The sequence below is a fragment of the Oncorhynchus clarkii genome, chromosome 6, assembly GCF_045791955.1.
Source record: "Oncorhynchus clarkii lewisi isolate Uvic-CL-2024 chromosome 6, UVic_Ocla_1.0, whole genome shotgun sequence".
In the NCBI taxonomy this organism is placed as follows: Eukaryota; Metazoa; Chordata; class Actinopteri; order Salmoniformes; family Salmonidae; genus Oncorhynchus; species Oncorhynchus clarkii.
In genome coordinates this window covers 61,043,372-61,068,757 of record NC_092152.1, presented here as the reverse complement: position 1 = coordinate 61,068,757, position 25,386 = coordinate 61,043,372, and the positions used below count along the sequence as shown (strand labels likewise).

The window sequence follows — 25,386 nt, the reverse complement described above, 5'->3', positions numbered from 1 at the left end:
AATGGGCTAGAAGTGTCATATATGGTGAGCTACCGAGTGGCTAGGACAGGCAAGCCCCATACTATTGTGGAGGACTTAATTCTTTATGCTGCCGCGGATATGGCTGGGTCAATGCTGGGGGGAAAGGCCCCAAAAAACTATAGACAATGTCTTCATCAAACATCACTGTTTCACGACGTATCAGTATCATGGCAGATGTTTTGAAACAATTACTGCTTCACATACAAGCCAGTGAATTATATGCATTACAGCTGGATGAGTCAACAGATGTGGCTTATACCAGCTCCTGGTATATGTTCGTTACGTTTATGGGGGGTCAATTAAGGAAGACAACCTCTTCTGCCAACCACTGGAAACCAGGACAACAGGTAAGGATATTTTTTAAGTACTAGACATCTTTGTGACATCAAATGGACTTTGGTGGTAAAGATATGTTGGTATCTGTACTGATGGCACAAAAACCATGACAGGGAGACATGGTAGAGTGGTAACGCGCGTGCAAGCAGTTGCTCCTGACACCACTTGGGTACACTGCAGCATCCACGAGAGGCTGCCAAGGGAAGCCTGACAACTTCAAAGGTGTTTTGGACACTACAGTGAAAATGGTTAACTTTGTTATAGCAAGGCCCCTGAATTCTATTGTATTTTCTGCATTATGCAATGATATGGGCAGCGACCATGTAATGCCTTTACAACATACAGGAGCACGCTGGTTATCAAGGGGCAAAGTATTGACACATTTTTTTAAATTGAGAGATGAGCTTAAATTTTCTTTACTGACCATCATTTTCACTTGTCTGACCGCTTGCATGATGACAAGTTTCTCACATGTCTGGACTATCTGGGTGACATTTTTTCTCGCCTGAATGATCTGAATCTTGACAAAATTGAGACTATGATTAAGAAGTTGGAGCTCTTCTCTGTCTGCATTAACAAGGGCAACACACAGGTCTTTCCATCATTGTATGATTTTTTGTATGCAAATGAACAAGCTTACGGACAATGTCAAATGTGATATAGCGAAGCACCTGACCTGGCTGGGTGCGCAATTACGCAGGTACTTTCCCGAAACGAACGACACAAACAACTGGATTTGTTATCCCTTTCATGCCATGCCTCCAGTCCACTTACCGATATGTGAACAAGAGAACCTCATCGAAATTGCAACAAGCGGTTCTATGACAATTGAATTTAATCAGAAGCTGTTGCCAGAATTCTGGATAGGGCTGCGCTCAGAGTATCCTGCCTTGGTAAATCGGCTGTTAAGACACTGATGCCCTTTGCAACCACGTACCTATGTGAGAGTGGATTCTCGGCCCTTGCTAGCATGAAAACTAAATACAGGCACAGACTGTGTGTGGAAAATGACTGAGACTCTCTCCAATACAACCAAACATTGCAGAGTTATGTGCATCCTTTCAAGCACACCCTTCTCATTAATCTGTGGTGAGGTAGGTAGCCTAGTGGTTAGAGCATTGGACTAGTAACTGAAAGGTTGCAAGATCGAATCTCCGAGCTGTCGTTCTGCCCCTGAACAAGGCAGTTAACCCAATGTTCCTAGGCCTTCATTGAAAATAAGAATTTGTTCTTAACTGACTTACCTAGTTAAATAAAGGTATTAACCATTTTTGATGAACAAATAAGGTTTTATATGTAAGATGGCTAAATACAGAGCAAAATGATTGATTATTATTATATTATTATTTGTGCCCTGGTCCTATAAGAGCTCTTTGTCTCTTCCCACGAGCCAGGTTGAGACAACAACTCACACTCATTCTTATATTTAAGGGAGGATTAATGGCAGGTGAATCCCTGGATCAGACCCAGGGATTGTTCCAAAGGGAAATAGAGAGGCACAGCTCTATGGAATTGGAGAAAACCAACTCACTCGCGCAGACATACGTTTTATTATTACTTTTTATTTTAGTCTACTTGGTAAATATTTTCTTCTTCTTGAACTGCACTGTTGGTTCTGGGCTTGTAAGTAAGCATTTCACGCGAAAGTCTACACTTGTTGTATTCAGCGCATGTGACAAATAAGGTTTGATTTGATAGGGGCTGTAGGCCCTCGTCAGCCCAACCCAGGAGCTAGAGTTTGGCCAGGGCCAATTCACACTGGGTCAGAAATAGCCCCACTGCCTCTATTTTTGACCTGTCTGCTGCTGTATGGGTATCAGGTCCATGCCTCTCTTGCTCTGGCTACAGGGTATTTATAGGGTGAGAGGAGTCTTTTGTGGTGTCACAGTGGCTATAGTTAGGAGCTGCTGCGGCGTCAGCTGACGCACACGTCATGGAGAACGGCGACAGAGGTCAAGATCACGTCTGGAGCCGAGCCTTGTGTTTGTCTACCATCCTCATCCTCTGGGTCTGTCCAGTAAAGGCTGGTCAGGTCAACGTTTCTACCAAACCTCTGAAACGGTTACATTCATATTGATCTCCACAATGTAAGTAGTTGTAGAAGTTGTCCATGGTTGACCGGGTCCATGGTGTCCTGCTGCTAAAGAATTCTGTTGGTATAAATTGAGTGTATCAGAAAGGTGAAGGATGGGCCGAGACGGCTCCAGCCAGGATATGTTGAGAAATGCATCTGCCAGTCTCCACTAAGATCCCCCAGCAACACCCCAGGGATCGGTGGTACCAAAGCCCTGCCCCATGGGACAGTGTAAGACTAAACAAATTGCATATTGTGCCATGCACGAGTCTAAACGTAACCTATAATCTCCATTATAAACTGGATGGTTCGAGCCCCGCTGATTGGTATTTTATTAGGATCCCCATTAGCTGTTGCAAAAGCAGTAGCTACTTATATTTGTGCCCACACAAAACATGACAACACAGAACATTAATAGACAACAGAACTACATACATAGATTTTTTTAAATGCACACACAGTTTGTATGTATTGCTATCTAGATCAAATAGGGAAGAGTCATTGTGCCGTGAGGTTTTGCGTTCTGTTTTTTGAAACCAGATTTGCTGTTTATTTGAGCAACATGAGATGGAACAGAGTTCCATGCAATAATGGCTCTATATAATTCTGTATCCTTTCTTGAATTTGTTCTGGATTTGGGGACTGTGAAAAGAACCCTGGTGGCATGTCTGATGGGGTACGTGTGTGTGTCAGAGCTGTGTGTAAGTTGACTACGCAAAACAACTTGGGATTTTCAACACATTCATGTTTCTTATAAAAAGAAGAAGTGATGCAGTCCGTCTCTCCTCAACTCTTAGCCAAGAGAGACTGGCATAGTATTTATATCAGCCCTCTGATTACATTGAAGAGCAAGACACGCAGCTCTGTTCTGGGCCAACTGTAGCTTAGCTGTCTTTCCTTGCAGCACTCGACCACGCAACCTGACAGTAATCAAGATTAGACAAAACTAGAGCCTGCAGAACTTGCTTTTTGGAGTGTGGTGTCAAAAAAAGCAGAGCATCTCTTTATTACAGACAGACCTCTCCCCATCTTTACAACCATATGTTTTGACCATGACAGTTTACAATCTAAGCGAACGCCAAGTGATTTAGTCTCCTCAACTTGTTCAACAGCCACACCATTCACCGCCAGATTCAGCTGAGGTCTAGAACAGCCCTTAGCCGCGGTATATTGGCCATATACCACACCCCCTCAGGCCTTATTGCTTAACTACAGCTTGTACAATCTGTTCTGTGGGTATGAGGAAATGCCATCATTCATCGACCCAGACCTCTTCCAGTCAATCATCGCCATCTAGTACCTCAGCAGTGAATAAATGTTAGTTTTATTAAATAAATGACAACCCATCACATGTCCATCATTGTACTAAAGGGATATCCTTTATACATAATTCACTCTTCAGAAGCAAGAAAGGAAAAACAATTTGATTATAATAAAAAATACCCAAACTTAGATGTTTATCAAACATTTTTAAAAGCAATTATTGAGCTTGTTAATTAATCTCATTTAACAAAAAAAATCCTAAGGCTGATTAGGCTTTCAGTAAAATAAAGGTCATGCTTAAGGATAGTCTTTATAGGGAGAACCTAATGGGCTTGTTCTGAGCTAGTCTGGTGAGTCCCTTTCACCTGGTCATCCTCACCACCTCCCTCCTCGTCATAGTAGTAGATGACATCGTCCTCCTGAGGCTCCTTCTCACCACTTCTCTTTCGCAGGAACATGAGCAGCAGAAGAGACAACATTGGAACTGCTCCGCCCTCAACCGTAAGGCTCTCCAGAGGGTAGTGAGGTCTGCACAACACATCATTGGGTGCAAACTACCTGCCCTCCAGGACACCTACACCACCCGATGTCACAGGAAGGCCATAAAGATCATCAAGGACATCAACCACCCGAGCCACTGCCTGTTCACCCCGCTATCATCCAGAAGGCGAGGTCAGTACAGGTGCATCAAAGCTGGGACCGAGAGACTGAAAAACAGCTTCTATCTCAAGGCTATCAGACTGTTAAACAGCCACCACTAACATTGAGTGGCTGCTGCCAACACACTGACACTGACTCAACTCCAGCCACTTTAATAATGGGAATTGATGGGAAATTATGTAAATATATCACTAGCCACTTTAAACAATGCTACCTTATATAATGTTACTTACCCTACATTATTCATCTCATATGCATACGTATATACTGTACTCTATATCATCGACTGTATCCTTATGTAATACATGTATCACTAGCCACTTTAACTATGCCACTTTGTTTACATACTCATCTCATATGTATATACTGTACTCGATACCATCTACTGTATCTGCCTATGCTGCTCTGTACCATCACTCATTCATATATCCTTATGTACATATTCTTTATCCCCTCACACTGTGTACAAGACAGTAGTTTTGGAATTGTTAGTTAGATTACTTGTTGGTTATTACTGCATTGTCGGAACTAGAAGCACAAGCATTTCGCTACACTCGCATTAACATCTGCTAACCATGTGTATGTGACAAATAAAATTTGATTTGATTTGATTTAAACACAGGGCCTTAACACACTAGTACATCACTGTGTATTAACAATTACATATGTACGCGTCGAGGACAGCACTGACTAAACACTTTAGTGCCGGGTTAAACAAATGAACAACTTACATAGGAGTAGTAAGACTGCTAGAGGCCGAAGCCTGTTACAGCTTTATCGGTGCACTGAACATCCGCTCCTTTGCAGTCACACACGGAGGCCTGGATGGTGCTGTCATGGTGCAGGCCCTGGTTGTCAGAAACTCTCAGGACAACCATGTAATCTCCACTGTCCAACACAGTCTTCAGTGTCAGGATAATGCCCGTCTCTGAAATGGAAAACGGGTAACATTTAACAACGCAATTGTTTTAAAGGGGGGAAAGTACTGTAGTTCTGGGAAAAATCAATACATACTTGTGTCGTTCATTCTGGCAGTCCAGTTAGAATGGGACGACCCCTGAAGCTGTACGGTGTATGGAGCAGCAAAGCCCGCGCTGTCTTTATCAGTGACTGACAGCAGCTGTGGGGAGGACTCCTTGTTGCAGACCCTGATCACACTCTGGTCGATGGTTGGAGCATTATCATTCACATCCTCCAGCTCTATGATAAGGGTGCCAGTGCCAGTTGCCGGGATTTCATCTGCATATCCAAATTAGAGCACTGTCACTCAGGGTCAAGTTTAGGGTGTGGTCATTTACAAAATGTTAAATATTAACATTAGAAAAAGGGAACATTTAAATACCGTTGTCGATGCCCAGAACAACAACAGAGTATTTGTTGTCTTGGACAAAAGTGGATTCTCTGTCCATGAGGCTCTTGACTTTGATCAACCCAGTGTCTTTGTTGATACTTAGCCATCCAGCAGGATCATTGCGTATCTTGTATCTGTGTAGTAAATGTAAAAAATAAATTTAAAAAAACATTGCTTACAACCTGTACAGTCGTCATTTGAAAAATGTTTTCCTCTTCAAATCTTACAAACATAATAAATTGTAAATTAAGTTCTAATCTTACGTGACTTTCTGATGCCTTGCAGTGTCTGGGTCTGTGGCGGTGTACAGAACCAGGTCACTGTCAACAGGGAGGTCCTCAGGTTTCCTGATAATCTTCTCCACTGGGGTGAAGACTGGAGCTTCATTCACATCCTCCACATTCACTACAACAGTAGCAGTGGAGGTGGGCAGGCTGATTGCGAATGGGACTTCATTCTGCACAGTGACCAGCAGAGTGTACTTGTTCTTCTTCTCAAAGTCAAGCGGCTGTGTTGAAAGAACAGAAAAGCCCATCAGCATTGGAATCCTTCAGACATAGAATCAGGATAATTGCGTTTATATCTACAAGCATACTCTCCCCCTACACATTTGGACAGCGTAGCCAAAACTTTATTTTGCTCTACACTCCAGCATTTTAGATCAAATGTTTCATATGAAGCGACAGTACATACTGTAACTTTTATTTTAGTGTCTTTCCATAAATATGTTTTACCGTTTATAAAATGTAAGCACTTCATGTATCTAGTCCCCCCAATTGAAGGTGTCATAGGTGTAAGGACAAATTCACAGTGTATAAAACTTGTCAAATGTATAGTATTTGGTAGCATTTCCTATTTGGTAGTATTTCCTATTTGGTAGTATTTCCTATTTGGTAGTATTTCCTATTTGGTAGTATTTCCTATTTGGTAGTATTTCCTATTTGGTAGTATTTCCTATTTGGTAGTATTTCCTATTTGGTAGTATTTCCTATTTGGTAGTATTTCCTATTTGGTAGTATTTCCTAGCACGCAATGACTACATCAAGCTTGCGACTACAAACTTGTTGGATGCATTTTCAGTGTTGGTTTTGTTTTGGATTATGTTGTGCCCAATATAAGTTAATGGTCAATGAGAATCACTTTTATTGTAAATAAAAATGTTTCTGAACAATTTTACATTCATGTGGATGCTACCATGATTACGGATAATCCTGAATGAATCGTGAATAATGATATGAGTGAGAAACATAAAGATCATACCCCCAAAACATTCTAACCTGACTCGGCATCCCCCTTTTCCTTTCTATTCTTTAACGTCTCACCATTACCAATAATAACAGGGGAGGTTATACTTTTTTTGAGGGGAGTGTGAGGGGTATGATATCAAACTCTCACTCAACGTGATTCAAGATTTAGTCATGATTATCCACAATAATGGTACCATCCACGTTAATGTAGAAGCGTTCTATTCTCATTTACAATAAAATAGACTCCCAAATGACAATACATTACTTACCATTCATTTCAATAGACCCTTTCGGGCGTCAGGCAGCCTAGTGGTTAGAGCGTTGGGCCAGTAACCAAAAGGTTGAATCCCTGAGCTGACAAGGTAAAAATCTGCTGTTCTGCACCTGAGCAAGGGAGTTTATTCACTGTTCCCCAGGCACCGAAGACATGGATGTTGATTAAGGCAGCCCTCCGCACCTCTCTGATTCAGAGGGGTTGGGTTAAATGCGGAAGACACATTTCTGTTGAATGCATTCAGTTGTACAACTGACTAGTATCCCCCTTTCCCTCTCTGTGTTTGCAAACATTTTTGCACAAGCGCGATGCGTGCAAATTGGTGGCAGAACAAGGGGGAGTTCTTATCGAACGACAGAAAAAGAAAAGCGTCTCTACATGTTGCTTACGAGTGCAATTCACACTACTTTTGGATTATAATTGGACTCGTAGGAATTCCTGCTTAATATGTTTGTGTCATCATCGCAAATCAACTGCATTATACTTTTTTTTAAAACACTTAAAACTTCAACCAGTAAAATGGCTCTTTGGCTAGCTTTTGCTACAGTCTATATCAATAAGCGTTAGCATTGTAGCTAACAACTGCTGCATCCAAAATAGATAATTTTGCAAAGACCACAATCAAATATAACCTTAGCGACTGTCCAAGCAAGACAGTGTTTGTTTTTTTGGCTTGCCTGTTTTGCATGTTATTATAACATTAATACGTGTAACAAATCAGTTTGGAAACAATGTTTTAAAAAAATGAATTGATTTGTTTTCTTGTGTAAGGCAGCTCCAAAATGCAGGTGTTCCAGCCTAGCTCAGTGCTTTCTGCGGTGGTGGGGCAGCCAGTGGAAAATACAGAGCGTACAGTAGGTGTTGGTAATGTTCTCTCATTGCGCCGTGATTGGCTCAGTGTTCTGTCACTCATGGGGAAACTACGTCATCTCCAAGTCTAAGGGTAGAGCTCTAAAATTCAAGCCCCTTGGGTGCTGCCATAGAGTTACATTAGAAGTGCCCATCCAAGAAGGCTCAAGGTCATTGGCCACAGATAAAATTATGACAAATCATGTTAAATCTACAGTAGCTTTGATTGGACTGATTATACTTACAAAATCTTAGCTAGCGGTCATCATCATGAATCAAGTTGACAATTTACTGGCAAATCCTTTTTAATCCTTGTCATATGAAGGGAAATTACAGATAAAACGTATCGGTGCTCATCGGCCAAACATTACACAACAAGTTGAAATGGAAAATTCAACAATGAGTGGATTGGAAGGAATCAGTGGCTAACTGCAAGCATTACAAAGCAATCAATAGCCTGATATTCAGTGGTCTGTGTGGTCTCAAGTCCAGGATTAAGGTTTTCTTTTCCAAGCTTAAAATGATAAACATTCAACATTGGCCATGCTGTCAATGAAGCATGATTTGTGCCGCGCTCAAAACTGTTAACTCGTTAACGCGAAATTTGACTTTAGTGATTTCAAGACAACTAGGAACTCGGGGGGGAAAAAACAGCTCCGACTGGGAAAATACGTTTTTCACGGTCATCCATCTCAGAATTGTAAATCCGGAACTTTGGTCTATTTTCACCTCTTATTTTCGCCTACTGTTCTGACTTGGTGGTGCACATGTAGCCTATAACCTGTTTTAGATAAATGTAATCATTGAATATTATAAGAGCTTTCATTGTCTGCTTATAAGCCCCTTTTATTTATCATATGGTTCTGACTTGGTGTACAGGGACAACACTATAAGAACGGTCCATGTTCTGAATTCTGTCGCTCTACATTTAAAAAGTGCTGATCAAATAGTTATATCGACTATGTTCGTCCTAGCTTGCTCGTTAATGTCTTAATCGAAATTACAGATTGCTTCTTATCCGCTTGTCATCCCCTTATGCCATAGTTTGCACCTCTCAGTAAATGTGGCTGAATGAACTGTTTCACTGCCAGACAAGGCTCCGCTGATAGACCCTAACAACGTTTTCACCGTTATAGCACAATTAACGTATTGTGTAGTGGCTTTGCTGGCATGCATCCCACATTTTTGTTTTGATTGCACCCCAAGATGTACATGCTAAAATCGCCACTGATTGTAAGCATATGAGAACCCTAAAACGTGATTTTGTTTAGAAGTAATAAAGTAATACATTTAAATATAGGCCAGGTTGAATTGGCGCAGGTGGCGATGACTTTCTTACTGCCGCCAAGAGTCGCGCGCAACTCAAGGGTCTATTGGGCACAACATAATCAGAAACAATGAAAGCAAAGTAGAGTCAAACTTGCGTATTAGGAATATGGGACCAAAGTACTAAACTTTTGACTAGTTTAATACACCATTAGTGAATTTGTGCAAATACTTACTACACCTTCAAAATGGGGGGACAAGAAACATAAAGTACTTTCATTTCTAAACGTTAAAACAGATATGTATGAAAATACCCTCAAATAGAAAGGTCACATTGTGTACTGTCGCTTCATAAAACATTGGATCCCAAGTAAAAAAATGCTATAGTATAGAGTCAAATTAAAACGTTTCAGCCTTACAGTCCAAATAAATACGAAGGGGAGTGAAAGACAATTCCTTCAGGAAATCATTCCAGAGTAACAGCTAAAAAGCTACATTGACAGGCTGCTTTTCCGACGCCTCCAGATTAGCAGCTCAAATATATCTATAGGAGAGGATTTCAACATACCTTAGCGGTTGTAATGATGCCCTCCAGCTTGCTAGGGCCTGTGCTCCCACTGAAAAGGCCTTGAGTGTCCCCGTCAACTATCTTGTAGGTGGTGGAACAGGTAGAGGAGTGAGGATCATCTCCATCAGTCACATCCACTTTAATATCTGAGACTGACACAGTGTACTGCAAAGGAAAGACGCATGATTATAAAGAAACAAAGAGAGGGCAATTCCATTGTGTTTTAAAACAGTTGTAAGGCTTCAATTTGAAATTGTCTTCAGAAATGTGCTTACCGAAGGGTTGTCATTGCTGTCCGTTACTGTAATGATGGCTTTGCCAAAGCTGGTAAGGCCATTTCCCTCCATATCGGCAGCTTGGATTGCCAAAGTATATTTGGGAATTTTCTGAAACAAATTAAGTAGCAAATTAAGTCAGGGTCACAAATGTAACGCAAGTAGAATGTACACAATGAATAAATGATCGACAAGACTATTGATTTGAAAAGAGACCAACCTCTCTGTCCAACCCAGGTGCGTTAACCCGAATCCCTCCAGTCACAGGGTTGATGACAAACATGTTGGGGCTTGGTAGTGGAGGCTCCTGACTGAGAATGGTGTATCTGACATCAGAATTGGCAGAGTCCTCCTCATCAGCATCAGTGGCCGTTACCTGCATGACCTCATCACCTGAACAGAGTGAAAATAATTATAGCAAAATATAGCATCATTTTCCTTCAAAAACATCACATCATTAAGTATTGTAAATACTGAGTGTGTGTGAACAACATACCTGGTTTTGATGCTTCAGGAACTGTTCCCGTAAATGGATCTTGGGTAAATACAGGTTTGTTGTCATTCATATCGATGACTTTCACAATGATCTCCATGGGAACCTCAGCTATACCTGCACCCACTGCAACAGCATGGGCTAGGAGCTAGAGAGAAAAGTAACGGCAAACATTACTTTAAAACTACATATAATCAGTTTTCAATTAAGTCAAGGGAAGAAAATTAGGATACGCAAACCGTACAATGTATTGGTCTTTTCTCTCCCTGTCCAAAGTCTGGGTCACATAGAGTATTCCAGAGTTTTTGTCCACAGTGAAGAGTCCCACAGGAGGTAGGTCTGCCCCAGTGCCAGTGATGCTGTACTGGATCTTCACCTCTTTATCATTGCTGGACTTGATCTGGGTTACAAGGATAATAGAATTCACGTCAATGACGAAATGTCCAACACTGATATTAGAGTAACGGAAAAATGCTCCTTAACCTACAAGACACTCACCTGCACCATATTCTTGGGGAACGGGCCTCGGCCATTCTCTGGGATGTTGATGGGAGGAATGACCCACTCCCTCTTCCTTCTTTTCAGACCTCCTGAATACTTGGGGAAGTTCAGAACAGGTAGAGACAGACTTGCTCCAGGCTGTGGAATTGAAACAAACCATGAAATATCAAGTCTAGGGTTTTACAAGCACCAAAATACATATATGGAGCATTTTACAAAAACTGCCATCAAACATCATACCTTAACATTAACACATTTTAATTGTAAAACAAAGTTTTACAACCAAATATAACCCTAGCGACTGTTCAAGCAAGAATCAAAACATCATTGTAAGCGTATGAGAACCCCAAAAAGTTATTTTGTATAGAAGTAATACAAATATAAATCTAGGCTATGAGGAATGGGCGCAGAAGGCGATGGCTTTCTCTGCCGCCAAGAGTCGCGTGCAACTGTGTGTGACGTCAGTGTGTCATGAACTGTAAAAGGGTCTATTGGTCACAACACAATCAGAAACAACGAAAACAAAGTAGAGTCAAACTTGATGTAGTCATTGCGTGCTAGGAATACGGGACTAAACTTTTGACTAGTTTAATACACCATTAGTGAATTTGTCCAAATACTTACTACACCTTCAAAATGGGGGGACTAGAAACATAAAGTACTTTCATTTCTAAATCTTAAAACAGATATGTATGAAAATACCATCAAATAAAAAGGTGACATTGTGTACTGTCGCCTCATAAAACTTAGGATCTCAAGTAAAAAAACACAAGTATAGAGTCAAATTAAAACGTTTTAGCGTCACTGTCCAAATAAATACGAAGGGGAGTGAAAATTGCTTCCTTCAGGATACCATTCCAGAAAAGCAGCTAAAAAGCTACATTGACAGGCTGCTTTTGCTGTACCTCCAGTGTAGCAGCTCAAATATATCTACAGGAGAGGATTTGAACATACTTTTACTGTCATAATGGTGCCCTCCAGCTTGCTAGGGCCTGTGCACACATTGAAAAGGCCTTGAGGGTCCCCGTCAACTATCTTGTAGGTGGTGGCCCAGGCAGAGGAGTGAGGCTCATCTCCATCAGTCACTGGCATTTTCACCACCAAGGCATCCACTTTATTCTCTGGGACTGACACAGTGTACTGCAAAGGAGAGACGCATGATTATAAAGCTACAAAGAAAGGGCAATTCCATTGCGTGTTAAAACAGTTGCAAGTCTTCAATTTTAAATTGTCTTCAGAAATGTGCTTACCGAAGGCGTCACAAACTGTGGCGCGTTGTCATTGCTGTCTGTTACTGTAATGATGGCTTTGCCAAAGCTGGTAAGGCCATTTCCCTCCGTATCGGCAGCTTGGATTGCCAAAGTATATTTGGTAAATGTCTGAAACAATTTAAGTAGTAAATTAAATCAGAATCACAAATGTAATGGATGTAGAATGTACACAATGAATAAATGATCGACAAGACTATTGATTTGAAAAGAGACCAACCTCTCTGTCCAACCCAGGTGCGTTAACCCGAATCCCTCCAGTCACAGGGTTGATGACAAACATGTTGGGGCTTGGTAGTGGAGGCTCCTGACTGAGAATGGTGTATCTGACATCAGAATTGGCAGAGCCCTCCTCATCAGCATCAGTGGCCATTACCTGCATGACCTCATCACCTGAACAGAGTGAGGAAAAAAATAAAATCTGAATCGTCCTGGCATAATCTTCCTTAAAAAAACATTGTTAAGCATCGTAAATACTCAGTGTGTGTGTGAACAACATACCTGGTTTTGATGCCTCATGAACTGTTCCCGTAAATGGATCTTGTGTAAATACAGGTTTGTTGTCATTCATATCGATGACTTTCACAATGATCTCCATGGGAACCTCAGCTATACCTGCACCCACTGCAACAGCATGGGCTAGGAGCTAGAGAGAAAAGTAACGGCAAACATTACTTTAAAACTACATATAATCAGTTTTCAATTAAGTCAAGGTAAGAAAATTAGGATACGCAAACCGTACAATGTATTGGTCTTTTCTCTCCCTGTCCAAAGTCTGGGTCACATAGAGTATTCCAGAGTTTTTGTCCACAGTGAAGAGTCCCACAGGAGGTAGGTCTGCCCCAGTGCCAGTGATGCTGTACTGAATCTTCACCTCTTTATCATTGCTGGACTTGATCTGGTTTACAAGGATAATAGAATCCACGTCAATGACGAAATGTCCAACGCTGATATTAGAGTAACGGAAAAATGCTCCTTAACCTACAAGACACTTACCTGCACCATATTCTTGGGGAACGGGCCTCGGTCATTCTCTGGGAAGTTGATGGGAGGAATGACCCAGTCCCTCTTCCTTCTTTTCAGACCTCCTGAATACTTGGGGAAGTTCAGAACAGGTAGAGACAGACTTGCTCCTGGCTGTGGAATTGAAACAAAAAACATCAAATATCAAGTCCATGGTTTTACAAGCACCAAAATACATAGAGCATTTTACAGAAACTGCCATCAAACTTCAATTAACCTGAAAAAAAAATTCTGTTTCAATTACAGAATATTTCCAGCTATACATGTCATTGAAACCCTTCCAGAGATGCAGTTGCCCATCTATCCACTAGAGGACACCATAGTCTCATTAATTTAACCAGTCATATACCTTGGGCTGGGTGGTCATCTCATGGTGATTGTGGTGGTGGCCATGTCTGGCCTCATGCAGCACTCTGACTGGAACCGTGAACTTCTTGCCCTTGGAATGGGTAGAGACATAGAACTCCTTATGTCCATTATGCAGAGTCAGCCCCCTCTTCAGTTTCAGCGTCCCGTCGCCATCTACTTTGAAGCGTGAATCCTCGGAGTGAAAGAGAAAGCTGGTACGGCTGGTGCAGTCATCAAAAACCACTGCAAGGTCAAAGAGAAAGGTGGTCAGGGGATATTTTAAAATTAATATGCATGTGGGCTTAAAAAGTAACCATTGAAAGCACTTCAGTAACAGGAAAATATTTAAAGCACCATCCCAATCTCAAATTTATAACATCAGTGGGTTCTTGATGAACTGATAAGAGCCACCACAGACTCTCTCCGTAAATGTATAAATGGAATACTGGTCATAGTAACGAAGCAGCAAAATGGCCTTCTAAAACACCTAGGCCTAGTCGCCTCATGATCGCAGCTCTGATCTGCTGCAAAGACATTATGCAGGGCTTATTACATGCACAATGTAAAAACACACAACATGTCAGACTTGCAAAAGAGTAAATTGACCCATATCCTCGTGTAACTATTAACATGACATGTATAACTAGTACTGTGCAACTTAGAACAATATACAATGTACTAGGTGGAGATTAAGCTGTCATGGTATGCAAGTAGTCTACTAGAATCATCCTGTGTGGACAGAGAGCAGAGTTGACTTGCCCAGCCCTGGGTTGAGACTCAAGGACAGGCAGGCAGCAACATCTGATTTCACATGACTACTATAAACATCCTGAGGCATAGACCTAGCTCTACAAAGAGGTCTGAATGTATCATTGTGCTCCTATTAGCTTACAAAAGAAGTTGATTGAGTATTATTTAAAAACCCCAAATCAATACACCTCTTTCCAGCCTAATGAACTGGCTAAATGTTATGCAGAAATTGTGCAATGACACACAAAACAAGGAATGTGTGGTTGAGAAAGATATGGAAGTGTGGTTTTCAGAAGTAAAACTGAACTGGATGAATGCCACAGTACCCACTTCTGCTTTCTGCTCATTCTATTGATACAGTGGCTTGCTAAAGTATTCACCCCCTTGGCATTTTTCCTATTTTGCCACCTTACAACATGGAATTAAAATGGGTTTTTAGGGGGTTTGATTTACAGAACATGCCTACCGCTTTCAAAATGCTAAATATTTTTTCTTGTAAAACAAAGAAGAAATGAGACACACAAAAAAACAGAACTTGAGCGTGCATAACTATTCACCCCCCCCAAAGTCAATACTTTGTCGAGCCACCTTTTGCAGCAATTACAGCTGCAAGTGTCTTGGGGTATGTCTCTATAAGCTTGGCACATCTAGCCACTGGGATTTTTGCCCATTATTCATGGCAAAACTGCTCCAGCTCCTTCAAGTTGGATGGGTTCCGCTGGTGCACAGCAATCTTTAAGTCATACCACAAATTCTCAATTGGATTTAGGTCTGGGCTTTGACTGGCCATTCCAAGATATTTAAAGGTTTAAAACCACAAGTGTTTCTTTAGCAGTATGCTTAGGGTCATTGTCCTGCTGGAAGGTGAATCGCCATTCCAGTCTCAAATCTCTGGAAGACTGAAACAGGTTTCCCTCAAGAATTTCCCTGTATTTAGCGGCATCCGTCATTCTTTCAATTATGACCAGTTTCCCAGTCCCTGCCGATGATAAACATCCCCACAGCATGAGGCTGCCACCACCATGCTTCACTGTGGAGATGGTGTTCTTGGGGTGATGAGAGATGTTGAGTTTGCACCAGTTCTCCTTGATGGCCAAAAAGCTCAATTTTAGTCTCATCTGACCAGAGTACCTTCTTCCATATGTTTGGGGAGCCTCCCACATGCCTTTTGGCGAACACTAAATGTGTTCGCTTATTTTTTTCTTTAAGCAATGGCTTGTTTCTGGTCACTCTTCCGTAAAGCCCAGCTCTGTGGAGTGTACGGCTTAAAGTAGCCCGATGGACAGATACTCAAATCTCCACTGTGGAGCTTTGCAGCTCCTTCAGGGTTATCTTTGGTCTCTTTGTTGCCTCTGATTAATGTTCTACTTGCCTGGTCTGTGAGTTCTGGTGGGCGGCCCTCTCTTGGCAGATTTGTTGTGGTGCCATATTCTTTCCATTTTTTTTAAATCATGGATTTAATGGTGTTCCTTGGGATGTTCAAAGTTTCAGAATTTTTTTTCAAAACCCAACCCTGATTTGTACTTCTCCACAACTTTGTCCCAGACCTGTTTGGAGAGCTCCTAGGTCTTCATGGTGCCACTTGCTTGGTGGTGCTCCTTGCTTATTGGTGTTGCAGACTCTGGGGCCTTTCAGAACAGGTGTATCGTATATACTGAGATCATGTGACAGATCATGTGACACTTGGATTGCACCCAGGTGGACTTTAAATAATTATGTGACTTCTGAAGGTAATTGGTTGCACCAGATCTTATTTAGCAAGGGGGGGGGGGGGGGGGGGGGGAGAGAATACATATGCACGCACCGATTTTCATTTGTAATTTTTTTTTCCTTAAATTTTCTGAAACAAGTTATTTTCACCAATTTGGACTATTTTGCGTATGTCCATTACATGAAATCCAAATAAAAATCAATTTAAATTACAGGTTGTCATGCAATATAAGAAAAATGCCAAGGGGACGAATACTTTTGCAAGACACTGTAGTTAGGTACTAGAGAATCAGGTAGGTAGAGGTACAGCGACTACCACTCTTTAGGCAAGATGGTGGCCGTCAAAGAGTTGAACAAATTAAAGAAAGATGTAGGTGGTAAAGCTGAAGTCCAGAGCAACAAATAATCAGGCCAACTGTCACAAACACATTTGTTTTACAACTGGCTGTCTCGTTGTTGTTTGTAAATCAGGCCTAACACTGTTGTGTCGTCTGCAAACTTGATGATTGAGTTGGAGATGTGCATGGCCACACAGTCATGGGTGAACAGGAAGTTCAGGAAGGGGATAAATGTAGATTACAGTGACTCATAGGCGACGTTGTTGCCGGTGATGTCTGGTGAGGACCTGTCTTACAACAGGCCTAGAAGCCCTCAGTCCAGCCTCTCTCAACCTATTGCGGACAGTCTGAGCACTGATGGAGGGATTGTGCGTTTCTGGTGTAACTCAGACAGTTGTTGTTGCCATCCTGTACCTGTCCCTCAGGTGTGATGTTCGGATGTACCGATCCTGTGCAGGTGTTGTTTCACGTGGTCTGCCATTGTGAGGACGATCAGCTGCCCCGTCCTGTCTCCCTGTAGCGCTGTCTTAGGCGTCTCACTGTACGGACATTGCAGTTTATTGCCCTGGCCACATCTTCAGTCATCCTTGCAGCATGACTAAGGCACGTTCATGCAGATGAGCAGGGATCCTGGTCATCTTTCTTTTGGTGTTTTACAGAGTCAGTAAGTTTTTATAATTGTGACCTTAATTGCCTACCATCTGTAAGCGTCTTAATAACCGTTCCATAGGTGCATGTTCATTAATTGTTTATGGTTTATTGAACAAGCATGGGAAACAGTGTTTAAACCCTTTACAATGAAGATCTGTGAAGTTATTTGGATTTTTATGAATAATCTTTGAAAGACAGGGTCCTGAAAAAGGGACGTTTCTTTTTTTGCTGAGTTTATATGTTTGATTTCTAAGACATTCTAAAAAGGTTTGTATCGTTCACAACTAAGTTACCAAATAACTCTAAATCTAGCGTATAGGACTGGTTTCAAATGATCACTTTTATGCCTAACATAGCCAATTCATATGCGACAATCGGTCCAGAATGGGAAAAGTATCCTTTCTATTTTATTCAGCTGAGCTCAATTACACTCACCAGTTTATTAGGTAAATCTAGCACCAGGTCAGACCCCCTTTTCTTCCAGAACAGCATGAATTATTCGGGGCAATTTTTTGTTGAAGGTTCAAATAGATATTTCCCAGCCGGAGCTCGTTTTTTTCCCAAGTTTTGAACACACTGAAGTCGGAGATTTCCGAGTTCCCAGTTGTTTTGAACGCGATGTTAGCACAAGACAGGGCAAAAATGTATGACAGTTAGGAAGCTACCATTAGTTAGTTCTTACCTTTTCCAAGACTCCGTCCACTTCGTAAGTGATTTCTTTCCACTTTGAAAATGTACATTTCTGAATTGAAACCTGGAAGACATTTTGACTCCTCCGACAACCCTGGTTTGAACGCCTTACAAAAGGAAAAAAGAAAATAAACAGTTTTATTATTTATAATCAACTGCACAAGGTCATAAAATAAATATTCACCAGATTTCCATAGAAATGCAATTATACTATCACAATGACCATATTACAGGCACATATTTCCCTCAGATTACACAGACCCACAAAGAATTCTAAAACAAATCCAATTGTGATAAACTCCCATATCTATTGGGTGAAATACCAGTGTGCCATCACAGCAGCAATATTTGTGACCTGTTGCCACAAGAAAAGGGCAACCAGTGAAGAACACCAATGTAAATACAACCTATATTTATTTATTTTCCCATTTGTACTTTAACTATTTGCAAATCATTACAACATTGTATATAGACATAATAATTTGGAACTTGTAAGTGTAATGTTAACAGTTAATTTTTTATTGTTTATTTAAACTTTTGTTAGTATCTATTTCACTTGCTTTGGCAATGTAAACATATGTTTCCCATGCCAATAAAGCCCCTTAAATTGAAATTGAACTGTATTCCCAGGTAAATGGCATAGCCTACATTGTGTTACTTTTAAAGTAGAATTAAAAAACTCTTACCTGGAGAAATAATATTAATACACCCAGCTCCACAAACCAAAATGCCCCCATTTGTTTTCAATAATTTCTGGACAGTCGTTCCACCAAGAGGTAAAAAGTAATCAGTTTACGAGTAGAGGGGAAACGTCTCTCTCGTTCAAATCTATTCTTTCTGGGTTGTCGCTTAAATAAGAAAAATGAGCTTCAGGAGGTAGTGATGTATGCAGGCAGGAGACCTCGCCCACCCATTCGCTCTAAATTTGGGCATGGAAGAAGAACGGCTCCTTATACCCGCACCTATGAAACACAGGTAAATTGTCATAATCCAGAAACCCACAGCAGGGTCCTATGTGCCAAATTATTACACAATAATGTGAGAATTCCGATCGAGAGGAAAAGCACTGATGAGGAAGAATGGGTTCAGGATCAAACACGGTGTCAGTCATTCCATTTCATGATCAAAGTCGTTTAAAATAAAACACAGTCAGCAACACTGACAATAATTTGTCAAAAGCTATAATTTGTCAAAATACGCTTTACATTTTAACAAATGACTGATAAATACATATATTTTGATAATCATGATAAAACATTTTATTTACCATTACTCCATTAAGCCTAGTCAAAATAAATGCTGTAGCTATTCTTCACCATACACTTCCTCAGCTTGTAGTAAAGTATGTGTGTCAATGTGAGAGACCCTGTACTATCTCTCAAAGGAACCATTCATTTAGCTAGTTTGACCACAGACTGCATGATCCTAAAGCATGTCCAGTTGGGGAATGAGACTGGTACACTTAATTAAAAACAACCCAATTTCAAAAAAACATCATAGTACTTGAATACTATTTATGTTGATCTCACTTTTACTCCTCAACGCTCATGCTGCTGTACTGTAGTTTATTTGGCTGCCCTACACAACTAAACATAATCATAATGAGTAGCCTAAACATCTCCAGTCAGCAGAACATATCAGTAATAAAATGGTGTTGGGCTTTACCACCTGCGGTTTTCTGTGGATCCGATTGGCTACAAATACAGGTAAAATTGCATCAGTAAGTCCTCCATGCATCCTCTTTATCACATCTCCATCATCCTCACCTCAGACATGGTGGCAGAACAACATTACAGACCCTGCTTGCTTTGGATTCCCAGCAGCCTTGTGAAGCAATGGTTGAATGACGTGAGTTGACTCATAAGTCTATGGTGTCACCTTGTAGAACTAAATACGTCCTACAGACCTAGTCTTCGGTAGTAAGTAACCTATATAATATCAATCAAATTATTAAGATATGGAGAGACCCGGCCTGTTGGAGAAAATAAAGTGCTTGAGGGTTCCAAAGAGAAGGGAAACTATGACATGCAAGATATTTCTTTATCCATTCAGTCAGTGACCTTAGAGTACAGAGAATATTGTGGATCATGAGTTTCAAATGTAATCAGTTCATGACCCACATCCAAACATCACTTCCTTCACTTTAAAGGCTTTTACTCATGATCCACAATATTGGTATGCATTGCTAGCCAGGATAATCATAACCTCCAAAGTAGTTTTTGTCACACCCTGATCTGTTTCACCTGTCTTTGTGTTTGTCTCCACCTCCCACCAGGTGTCTTTCATCTCCCCCATTAGACCCTGTGTATTTATACCGGTGTTCTGTTTGTCTGTTGCCAGTTTGTTTTGTTCACCAAGCCTAACAGCTTTTCCCCCCTTGCTCCGGTCTGTTTCTAGTTTTCATGGTTTTGACCATTCTACCTGCTCTGACCCTGCCTGCCGTTCTGTACCTTGTCCCACCACACTGGATTATTGACCTCTGCCTGCCCTGACCCAGAGACTGCCTGCCGTTCTGTACCTTTTGGACTCTGATCTGGATTACTGACCTTTGCCTGCCCTTGACCTGTTGTTTTGCCTGCCCCCTGTTCTAGTAATAAACATTTGTTATTTCGATACTGTCTGGTAGGCAACCAATGCTATGACGCACAAAGGCCAGGGTGCGACGGGAGCCCGGGTGGCAGGCAAGCCTAGAGGAGTGGGCCACTCAAGGACCAAGGAGCGGACAGCTCTCTCGCTCTCCAAATTAACCCGAGGAATTTGCCTTTGTTTCACAGATTTTCCCTCCGAAACTCTAACACGTTTTAAAGCGAATACTGGAACAATATTTCTAATATAGAACGAGGGGAATGGTCAGAGGCGACCTAAAAGAACACGGATGTCGGGCTGGTTGTTATTTTGTGATGTCATTAAAAAAGATTAAAGGAAATACTGTATACACACTACATGTATGAAGTTTCCATCCTCTGTGGTGCATGAAATATAAAAACATTTTGTTAAGAGGGACATGATTTTAGGAGCCATAAAAGATACGATTTGCATAACTTTGTACAAGTGACAAGCCTTGCCCTTAGTGAGGTCAGAGAGCGTCAGTTTGACCAACCACCCCTTTTGAAGAACTGTATAAAATGAGGGGTTAAGAGTTAACCTCTTGAGTGTAGGGGGCAGTATTTTGATGTTTGGATGAAAAATGTACCCAAATATAACTGCCTATTTCTCAGGCCCAGAATCTAGAATATGCATATAATTGTCAGATTACGATAGAAAACACTAAAGTTTCCAAAACTGTCAAAATATTGTCTGAGAGTATAACAGAACTGATATTGCAGGCGAAAACCTGAGGGTAATCCAATCAGGAAGTACCGTTTTTCCTGAAACCTTTTCCTGAAACCTGTTCCATTGCATGCCTTCCCTCCATTTAAAGGGATATCAACCAGATTCATTTTCCTATGGCTTCCACATGGTGTGAACAGACTTTAGATATCATTTCAGGCTTTTATTCTGAAAAAATGAGCGAGAAAGATCACATTGCGTCATTGGATGGCTCGGTGCCAGCAGTGTTTTGCATGCGTGAGCAGCTTGGAGCAGACATTTTCTCTCTCACTCCTATTGAAAAAGCGATGGTCCGGTTGAAATATTATCGATTATTTATTGTAAAAACCACCTGAGGATTGATTATAAAAAACGTTTGTCATGTTTCTACAAACTTTACGGATACTATTTGGAATTTTCGTCTGCCCCGTTGTGACCGCTCGGGCCTGTGGATTTCTGAACATAACGCGCCAACCAAATGGAGGTTTTTGGATTTAAAAATAATTATTATGGAACAAAAGGAACATTTATTGTGTAACTGGGAGTCTCGTGAGTGCAAACATTCGAAGATCATCAAAGGTAAGCAATTCATTTTATTGCTTTTCTGACTTTCGTGACCAATCTACTTTGCTGATAGCTGTTTTTAATGTTTTGTCTACTGAGAGCTATCCTCACATAAACTCTTGGATAGCTTTTTTGAAATCTGACAACGCCAGGTGGATTAACAAACTAAGCTGTGTTTTGCTACATTGCACTTGTGATTTCATGAAAATGTTATATTTTTAGTAATTTAATTTGAATTTGGCGCTCTGCAATTCAGCGGATGTTGACGAAAATGATCCCGCTAACGGGATGGGTGCGCCAAGAAGTTAACATATCAGACCAGAGAGGCGTGCAGCTGCAGCTCACATCCAAAGTGATTTGAATTCTGAAATCTGAACACGAGGTAGAGACGATAAAGTCACCTCCCGGACAAATCACTGGTATGGCTGATTAGCTGTCCTAAGTAAAGTACCTAGAAAAATGTATTTAAGTTTCTAATGTATTATTTAAGTATTTAAGTTTCTAATGTATTAAGTGTATATGTTTATGTTACCATTTAGTTAGCTAGTAAATAAATAATTAAACCAATTTGTGTAGTACTGAATCAAAAGTCCGGAGGTTACGACTGTTCAGAACGATATGAGGTTATGATTAATAAGTTGTTTATAGATGAAATAAGTAAAGACCTTGAGTTTAATTTGGGAGATGGTAACTACAGTGGGGCAAAAAAGTATTTAGTCAGCCACCAATTGTGCAAGTTCTCCCACTTAAAAAGATGAGAGAGGCCTGTAATTTTCATCATAGGTACACTTCAACTATGACAGACAAAATGAGAAAAAAATCCAGAAAATCACATTGTAGGATTTTTAATGAATTTAATTGCAAATTATGGTGGAAAGTAAGTATTTGGTCGCCTACAAACAAGCAAGATTTCTGGCTCTCACAGACCTAAGAGGCTCCTCTGTCCTCCACTCGTTACCTGTATTAATGGCACCTGTTTGAACTTGTTATCAGTATAAAAGACACCTGTCCACAACCTCAAACAGTCACACTCCAAACTCCACTATGGCCAAGACCAAAGAGCTGTCAAAGGACACCAGAAACAAAATTGTAGACCTGCACCAGGCTGGGAAGACTGAATCTGCAATAGGCAAGCAGCTTGGTTTGAAGAAATCAACTGTGGGAGCAATTATTAGGAAATGGAAGACATACAAGACCACTAATAATCTCCCTCGATCTGGGGCTCCACGCAAACCCCCCTAGTGGCCTAGCCAGTCTCCAGATCTCAACCCCATAGAAAATCTTTGGAGGGAGTTGAAAGTCTGTGTTGCCCTACAACAGCCCCAAAACATCACTGCTCTAGAGGAGATCTGCATGGAGGAATGGGCCAAAATACCAGCAACAGTGTGTGAAAACCTTGTGAAGACTTACAGAAAACGTTTGACCTCTGTCATTGCCAACAAAGGGTATATAACAAAGTATTGAGATAAACTTTTGTTATTGACCAAATACTTATTTTCCACCATAATTTGCAAATAAATTCATGAAAATTCCTACAATGTGATTTTCTGGATTTTTTTTCTCATTTTGTCTGTCATAGTTGAAGTGTATCTATGATGAAAGAGAACTTGCACAATTGGTGGCTGACTAAATACTTTTTTGCCCCACTGTATTTAAAGAACCGCTTCGTGGTGCCCCAAATCCTAATGGGTTGATTGTTACATAATTTAAAATCAGGTAACAACTAAACATAGTTAGTTGATTAGATAAATAAGTCTGATTAAATGTTAATGTAAAGTCACCGCCCTGCTCACAGGAGATGCATGCTGTATCAGTGGATAGGAATCGCAAGCAATACCACTTCAGGGTTTGTACTACCTTCTGTGTTGATGTTTGTTCAGGGTATAATTACACCTTCTTAAAGTGCATGCTGGTCTTCTTTTTGTTATGAAGAATATGTTTATGATGTTATATTGTGGGACAGCGATTTGTCTTTTAACTTTCTCTAGATCCCTCCGAGACACACAGACACACACAGAGGTTGGAGCAAGACGGTCAGATGTCTGGGACTTGAACCAGCAACCCACCTCTATAGGCTACTTGTCACACCCTGGCGGTTTGGTTTTATGTATAATTTTGTGATGTAATCTTGCAGTCTGATTCTCTATTTAATGTTGAGAAGGGCTTCTATGATGTTGTCTTCCTGGCGAAAGACGATGTGTCATCCTTCGTCAAACATGTCCATACAAAGACCAATCACAGTTTCTATAGCATAGCTTAATGTCACCTAGTTTAGAAATTGTTTCTTTTAAGTTAATCTCTGCACCAATGTGATTTTCACTGTTTCTATAGCATAGCTTAATGTCACCTAGTTTAGAAATGGTTTATTTTAAGTTAATCTCTGCACCAATGTGATTTTCATGTTGTAGACGCCAGGCAAAGGAGTGTGGGGCACGTCAGAGTGGACAGCAGCCAAAGAGACTTCGGGAAAATCATCTGCCAAAGTAGATGAGGGCCTAGAGAAAACAGTTCGCCACACGGCATGCTCCTTAAGGCTCTCAATATGTACATAGGCGAAATATATGCCTAAGCAATGTACTTGCAGAAGGAGCTGTCTTCTACTGGCACGGTGGGCTTTTTCTGCTGTGATGTTGCATGCCAATACTGGCTATACTTGCAGAAAGTTGTGCAGGCATGCCCAGAGTTAGAGGAGCTTCTAAAAATGCACCCCCTCCGTTCTGCATGTGAATGGGTGGAATTGCCACCTTGCATGTCTAAGATAAACACTCTGTTGTTATGCAGAAATACTAAGTTCCTCTCACTGGTATTGTCATGGCCTGCCTAAGTCTAGGACCCTCATGGGCATGGAAGTGTATGTGTGGAATAGTACTTACTGTAGTCAGATTCCGCCCGCCCAGCGTCTTCTCTCTTCAACTGCTGACCTTATCTCAAGTTGAGTCCACATCCCTCATTGTCCTAGTTCCACAGAAACTGGCCTGCCTTATCAGGAACTGAAACCAAACTGCTCCCCTTTGCCTCCTTCCTTAGAAATATTCATATTCAGCAATAACATGTTTGAACAGAATATGAACTTCATGCACATCCCCCTGTCTTACTCAGTAACCCCAAAGTTCCTACTCACCCTTCATTGACCCCTAAAATATACATTTCTTATACCTGTAAAGTAATCAATACTTTCTAATATGATGATAAGAATTAGTATATTTCAAGCCAGAATCCAACAGGTAGAAAAGTGAATGTTTCTCGGACTCAACTTCATAATTGCATTGATGTCAGTGGAGTCATGTTTGTAATTGTCCCTGTTTGACAGCCACACTTCAGACAGGGCAGACGGAGCATCTCCAGAAGAGGATTGTGGGGCTTTACCTCAGTATGAAACAGAGGAAACACTACCTCTACCGTTTGACAATGAATTAAGCACTAACAGCTGTGTGTGTTTCAAACGATTACATAGTATTAATGTATTATTGATGTAATAAAGTGTTGGTGCAGCATGTTGTAAGTCATTGCTACCCCTTGCAACATTGTAAGTACAAAATCTTTCTAATTTGATATTG

At 40.9% G+C, this 25,386-nt stretch overlaps 1 protein-coding gene across 2 annotated transcripts; it reads right to left on the bottom strand.

Moving 5' to 3' along the window:
* Nucleotides 1–3,738: 3,738 nt before the first annotated feature.
* LOC139411380 (B-cadherin-like) lies at nt 3,739–24,758 on the bottom strand. Of its 2 annotated transcripts, none has more exons than XM_071157665.1 (21): nt 24,703–24,758; nt 18,643–18,918; nt 17,949–18,063; nt 13,819–14,060; nt 13,443–13,583; nt 13,189–13,344; nt 12,948–13,092; nt 12,667–12,839; nt 12,429–12,557; nt 12,133–12,318; nt 11,176–11,316; nt 10,922–11,077; nt 10,681–10,825; nt 10,405–10,577; nt 10,185–10,295; nt 9,910–10,074; nt 5,969–6,213; nt 5,697–5,839; nt 5,369–5,593; nt 5,086–5,282; nt 3,739–4,137 (listed from the first exon to the last, which is right to left on the bottom strand). In XM_071157665.1, exons 2-20 carry the CDS (start codon nt 18,691–18,693, stop codon nt 5,104–5,106), a joined length of 3,021 nt encoding a protein of 1,006 aa, XP_071013766.1. In that variant the 5' UTR covers nt 18,694–18,918; nt 24,703–24,758; the 3' UTR covers nt 3,739–4,137; nt 5,086–5,103. The 2 variants fall into 2 exon arrangements, with proteins under 2 accessions (XP_071013766.1, XP_071013765.1); XM_071157664.1 differs by having other exon boundaries at nt 3,739–4,132.
* Between the last annotated feature and the right edge of the window lie 628 nt (nt 24,759–25,386).